Source organism: Glossina fuscipes, unplaced genomic scaffold, assembly GCF_014805625.2.
Source record: "Glossina fuscipes isolate IAEA_lab_2018 unplaced genomic scaffold, Yale_Gfus_2 60725, whole genome shotgun sequence".
Classification (NCBI taxonomy): Eukaryota; Metazoa; Arthropoda; class Insecta; order Diptera; family Glossinidae; genus Glossina; species Glossina fuscipes.
In genome coordinates this window covers 1-6,750 of record NW_024003042.1, presented here as the reverse complement: position 1 = coordinate 6,750, position 6,750 = coordinate 1, and the positions used below count along the sequence as shown (strand labels likewise).

General features: G+C 34.9%; 1 protein-coding gene across 1 annotated transcript; it reads left to right on the top strand.

The window, feature by feature from the left end:
• The first annotated feature begins 2,471 nt into the window (after positions 1-2,471).
• Positions 2,472-5,884, top strand: LOC119643405. Its single transcript, XM_038042755.1, has 3 exons — positions 2,472-2,641; positions 2,882-4,014; positions 4,530-5,884. Exons 1-3 carry the CDS (start codon positions 2,561-2,563, stop codon positions 5,689-5,691), a joined length of 2,376 nt encoding a protein of 791 aa, XP_037898683.1. The 5' UTR covers positions 2,472-2,560; the 3' UTR covers positions 5,692-5,884.
• The last annotated feature ends 866 nt before the right edge of the window (positions 5,885-6,750 follow it).

The following is a 6,750-nucleotide window of genomic DNA, read 5'->3' as shown; positions in this document are numbered from 1 at the left end:
GGAAAATGAATTGCAATCAGTATTCGTGAAGTATCCAGTGTATGATATTGGTGGAATAGAATTAAGAGAGCTTCTGCAATGGGTCTCTTGAAGGAATATAAAGGTTGGATTAAAATTATTTATGGGTGTACGCAGTTCATCAAAATTATTAATAAACCCTTTAATGTTCCATTGTAGAATTTTAAAAATTTTATTTAATTGTAATGACATTGATACGGAGTGGTTTGTGGGTTAACTTGCCATATCAGGGTTTCCGCCGAGAAGGTCCCTACAGGAATTTTGCGAGAATAATTTGTTCTTACCAGAATAATCTGTACTTAGGTGCTTGCGTACATTTTAAGTGTAAAGAGTGGGCGCACGTGAATAATTTGAAATTAAAGGTTGATTAAGGGATGAAAAATTGGATTCATTACAACTTGTAATTTGTTGACTAGAGTTGAGAGCTGGTGATTCTGGGAAATTTAGTTAATTAACTTTTAGCATACGTGTTGTTTCTCTAGTTTTTTCAATATTTGCTGTTGTTTTGATTTTTCCCTATTATCTTTGGCGGGTGATGGAAATGGTTTCACGATATAATTTTTGGTTGATGGCAGAACAGATTTTTCATTGGAAGGAGTTGGAATTAAAGGCTTATTAGGCTCGATTCGCGAGGCAACAGCAGCGTAGGTATTACTTTTGCCAATTCCTTGGGCTACAAATGGATTTATTTCCAGGTATTTGCGTCGCGCTTCGCCCATGCTACAGTAATTTTCTGTTTTGATTTTTAGAATTTCACGCATCTGTACAAAACGTCGGCATTTGTCTAACGCCGAGTGTTGATCATTACAATTTATGCAGAAAGTACGCGTACAGCTTTTAGGAAGTGGAGGAAGACCACAGATAGCACAAGATGCAGCACTGGTGCGTCTTTTTGCCGTACGACCCAGGCGTTGGCAGTTTTTGCACATCATGGGATTTGGAATGTAGAGTTCTATCTTACAATTATACCACGCCACATCAACTGTTCGCGGTAACCGATAGTGATCAAAAGTTAAAATATTTCTTCCTGTAGGAGAGCGAGTTTTTCCGTCGCCATTTAGTTTGGTGAATTTATATACTTCAGCCACTCCTTGATTGCCCGTTTCGCGAACAATTTCATCTTCCGGCACATGTTTCAAGCATGGGGCATAAATTACGCCTCTAACTGAGTTCAGTTTTTCATGCAGTTTAGCGGAAATAGCACATAGATTAGCTAAAGATTTCGACTAGATGAAATCTATTCGAGTTTTTATCTGGCGGCCTCCGGGCCATTATGCCTTATGGTTGTCTATTATTTAGTTATTTGTGAAATAACCAGTCACTTGAAAAGGTTTAGGAACTACTGAGGCTAATGCCAAATGTTTTCAATTTTTTATTTTTATTTATCTTTCTTTTTTTTTATAGATTTTTTTTATTATATTTAGAGGAAACACGTACGGTATCCGCGGTAATCAGTTTTAACAAAAAACTCTGGGAAGACCCGAGCTAAATACGCAAAAACACTGAAACAATCAAAAAATCGCAGACGAAAAGAAAACACGCACTTCCTCTAACATAAATCGACTACGAATGACAACAAGGTTAAATTGATTGAAAAGTATTCTAAAATACGTTGTTTTCTCTTTTTTTTTTGTGTATTATTTGTAAAATTGTAAGTTTAGATTTTAAGAGCTAGTTTTACACCAAATATTACGTATACTGTGAGAACAAATTTTCTTATATTTATATTTATATATATATATATATATAAATAATATAATAAATATATATATCTCTTACGTGCTAAAGCTCAGGGTGATAACAAAATACACTCAGGAATAACTTATTTATATATAACAGTTTAAACTAAAACGACAGAACTATTAATTAAAGAAATATTTTTAATCAAAGGCAGTTTTATAATTTTCTTTAACGAATTTATCAAAATAAGCGATATTCCCGTTCAGTGTATTTGTTCAAACAGTTGATTTTTATGAAAGGTTTAAAAATAATTTTAAAATAGTATTATTAGTTTTTAATTATGAAATAAAATTTAATTTTTGACATGTTTTAAATAAAATGTTGAGCAATGCGTGGTAGAAGAAGTGCTATCTATTTTATTACTTCGCACAATGAGAAACAAACAATTACTTTGCATGTTTGTATTAAGTGTATATAAAATTGCATTTGTACAATGAATTCTATAAAGAATTTATTTTGACTTCAGACGTTCTCTTTTGAATTTTAATTAATTACTTTTTCCTTTTAGTACAAGTTTTACCATTACAAAGTGACTCTTTTTATCGCATGTAAACGAGAATTTTGTATGGCTCGTGACGATCGCGAACGTTTGTGGCAGTCGTTACTACGTTTTCATTTATTTACGTTCAGATAGAGTAAGTTTTATGTAAAAAAACGATAAAAAGCTTAATTCTTTATAACATCTCCGTTCTTTCAACTACAAAAAAAGACGATTTCAAATATGGCAACTCTCGTATCATTTCTAATTTTTTACAAGTTGACAGACTAATTGCATCTAAAGCAAAGAATTTAAGTTGAAAAAATGCTTACCCCGGCGTTTAATGTCGAGGATTTGACACATTTAAGCTATACGCGCTCCAAAATGTGGGCTGCTTTTTTGGAAGTAAGTAAATGATTATTTAAAATCTTTTTGGCGAGATAAATGTCCGTTAGGAGACATGCCAGTTGAAGCGGTAACCGGCTTTAGTTGTGGCGATATATACGCCAATTAAAAATTTGTTGAGACGGTCGATTTGATGATTCTTAATCTCGCATATACATGATATGGTTTGACTTGTTGTACTGAAGTCAAACTAATCCAAAGAGGTTGAATTTTTTTCACATGTTTCCTGTCTTATTTTAGAAACTTATGAAAAATGAAGACGGAAAAGAAATAAATCTTGTTGATATTGAAAATGAATTTAAAAGTGACGTGGGGTCGAATTCCGGTGAAGATTGCGCATCTATTGAAGATAAGGACGCCACTAATAAAGAAATAGAACCGGAAGTATTAAATAATATGACCAATTGCAGCCGTCTGAGGATGATCTTCAATAAGAGCGGACGCTTTCCAGAAGTTTCCATTCAAGATGATGGCTCTGATAATGAAGATAGACACTTATTGGTGGACTTTGTTAATCAAACATTGCCTATTGTCAGCGAGCATAATCGTCAAATGAAAGAGTCTGGTCTTGAGCAAATCCTGAATACCTTTGATACTCAAAAAATCGAAGAGAAAGTTGGAAGTTGGTTAAAAAATTACAATATGGCTAAGGAGAATTTTAAAGAACTTCATGATGCAACTGCCGTTTTGCCAAAAGGCGGCAAGGTAGTGGATCCAGAAACAGATTTAGATTCTTTGCATTCGGGTGAGACAGCTCGTTACATACGGTCTAGTCGACCTCGGCGCGTTAAAAGCGTCTCCAGTTCCACTATGATGATTAAAACATATTGTAGAGTAGAAAGCACACGAAAAAAATTACATGAAAAATACGGTTGCCATCAAGAATTTTACGAATCGCATTTAAAAGCTATCAGAACTCGACGAATGATGAAAATGGCCAATTATCGCGCTCATTGTCTTGATGAACCAAGGTCGATGGCAGCAAAACGTCATAAAGTACTCCGCCGTAAGCGTAATCGCGGTAGAGAACGATCACTCTCTTCCGATTCTGATGCTGACTGCAAAAAACCTCATCATTTTCGGTCCAAAATAGTAAGCCCCTATAAAAAATGCTGTATGCTATTCACGCCAACTAGATGTCGTGCGCAGAGCCATAATTATCAGTGCCAATTATCTCATGTTGGCTGCAATCACCGACTTATAGAATGTATTGCGAATTCGTCATCGTCATCATCAGGCACCCCAACGAATTCAAAGCGTAAAAGTAAACGACGCTTGAACCAAACCAGCAAACTTTACCTGGATCCTAAACCCAATAAAAGAGAATGCGACAATAATTGCTACAGCCGTTTCAAATTGTGCACAAAGTACAAGTAAGTTCTCTTAATTTCTTTTTTTATACCAACAGTAGGAATACGTTCACGAATTACATGCTCTACATATAATCTATTAGCCCGTGTAGCGAAAGCCACTTGTCAGTCCGTCTGTTGAAATAATTCAATTCAAAGATTCGCTTTAGCAGATTAAATATCAAGGGAGTCAATCCATGGCCAATTACTTATAGACTGACTCTCTGAAACTTCGTTTTAGAAGGTTGTATTCAAGAGTAGTGGGGACTGTCTGATTGCAGCATTTTATGATAAATAATAGAAAGTTCGGTTTATGTAATATCCAATTTCTTCTTACCTAAACGGAACCATACAATTCATATATGTAGCTAGTTATCTACCGTATATATAAATCGTTAGCAAAGTGTATCTAGCCAGTACGGGTATAAACGTATCCTTAATTTTAGCATAGCCATATAGAGGCAATCCATAGATAATTACAGTAATGCATTATAATTTAATTACAATATATATGGATTGTGTGTTTGTTCATCTTACAGGAATTTAACCGATACTTCTATTGAGGAGTGGTTTGTAGAAAATTATTCGCCAAAGAAATCAACCAAGAGAGATGAGAAATTAAAAAATGAAAAACCTGAAATATCCGCGAAAAAGTGTGAACACAAGAAGGAGAAAGAGTATTGTAATGCAAAGCAAAAAGTTGACGGTAAGAATGCAACTAAAGCGATTCCATCAAATAGTTCGGTTTCGGAAAAATCGAAAGAGCTTGCGAATTATGATAGTGACGAAAGTTCCATGACAGATGATGACTTGCCATCCAAAATATTTCTTGCAGAAAAAGAACAAAAATGCATAAAACTGAAGCCGACCAAATGTTCAGAAAACACTCTCCCAACGAAAATTTCGAACGCAAGCACGCTTAAATTAAAAAACAGACAAAGACCCATAGCAATGAATACATCTAAAGAAGAAGGGGCAGCAGCAGAAGCACCTAATATGTTTACAAACTATAGTGGGAATTTCACCTCTCAGAACCATTCCAATATTTCCATAACAAGTGTCAATTTTGCGAAAGCGCAATGTGTTTACAATTCCACAGCCATAAAGGAATCAAATAATATCGCTAGAAAGAGACAATTTACAACTGATTACAATGCAGCGAATTCTATGGAAGAAACATCGGCTAATAATAATAATAATATCCCCAAGAAACAGAGAATGCCAAAGACAATAGCTGTTTCCTCCACGTCGAAATCGTCGCCTTGCGAAAAAGTGGATTCGTCAACCATCTCTCGTCGTCACAAGTCGTCCTGCCTACCAGAGTACAGCTCTGAAGAAAGTGAATGCGCCGTCGTATCTTCCACAACTACTTTTGGTAATGAACCGGGAAAGGAAACTGCTATCAATAATACCAAAGGCATACTGATCTACGCACCATGTCAACGTTCTTTAAAAAGTCAATCTGATAGCAAATTTTTCGACGTAACTCAAGAACACTTGAGTTCAATTATAGGCGAAAGAGCGGCTGAGAATTTTTTTAAATATAGCGGTCGACGACGATTTAGTAGTAAATCTAAAGTTTACTTTAAACCACCGCCTGCAGAAATTTCGCCACCTGATAGTGATGATGATGTTTTCGACTGCTTTGATAAATGCGGAGATCTTTATGAATCTTTTAGTCATAATAGCAACGATAAGTAGAAGGGATAAGTGAATTTCTCGTTGACATACCTTTAGACCTTTTTATTGAAATGCATTTACTTTTGTTTTATTTTAGCTACTTGTACATGCAATTCAACTAAACAAAATTAACAGTCGAATTCAAAAACATCTTAAAAGTGAATCTTGTACTAATTGTTTTAAAAACTAGTATAAATTATAAAGGAAGATATGAAAAAAGAAGAATAATAAAAACAAAGTAATTTAAAAATAATAATTCATGCATAAATATTTATTTAGAAAAAAAAAAGAAAACATGTGACACAGAAGCACATCCGCAACAAGAACAGATCAAGGTTGCAAGGGAACTCTTAAACCATGGCAAACATGCATAAGCTTGTTGGCAACAGACACGTTAGCAACACCATATAATTTTCGAAATAAAAAAAAATGAGATATTAAGAATGCAAGTTAGTTAGTTAAGTACGGCAAAGCTAAAGCGCGGGTATAAAGCAAAATTGCTTTAATAATGAGAATAAGTGATAGACATCGTTTAGGTTTCTGCAAAGAACTCTGAGCGGGTTAAACAGCTCATAATTGTATTTACATTGACTAAGCTTAATCAAGATAAAGTGCCTAGAGAAGCGGTTAGTGACATTAAAGCTTATCTCACTAAGTAACGCGGACGAGTCAATAGTACCATCTATTACTTTGATTAAGAAGGAAACGAGAGACGAGAGGAAGGCAGAACAATCTGTTTCTCAAGTGACGGCATGGTAAGAATACCAGAAGCAAGCTATTTTCATAGGGGGGAAGAGAGCCCAACCCAATTTCCTAAGGGCAAACAGCGAGAATTGCTTTTGAACAGATTATATTGAATCTACACAGCACATGTAGGAAGGAGACCACACAATCGACCTTTTTATAAAACCAAGCGCGGATCTAGCTTTGGTTAACGAGAGCTCAATATGCAAATTAAAACGTAACATAATGGTCAAATAGAACGCCTAAATCTGTGAACGAATCGACGTAAGAAAGTTTCTTACATTTATTTAGATTTAGTTCCATAAAATTCAACGAGCACCATGTGATCAAATTATT

Coding starts and splice junctions, on each gene's coding strand:
- LOC119643405 (XM_038042755.1), top strand. CDS start 2,561: ATGCTTACCCCGGCGTTTAATGTCGAGGATTTGACACATTTAAGCTAT. Junction 2,642..2,881: donor TGTGGGCTGCTTTTTTGGAA/GTAAGTAAATGA, acceptor GTCTTATTTTAG/AAACTTATGAAAAATGAAGA. Junction 4,015..4,529: donor AAATTGTGCACAAAGTACAA/GTAAGTTCTCTT, acceptor TTCATCTTACAG/GAATTTAACCGATACTTCTA.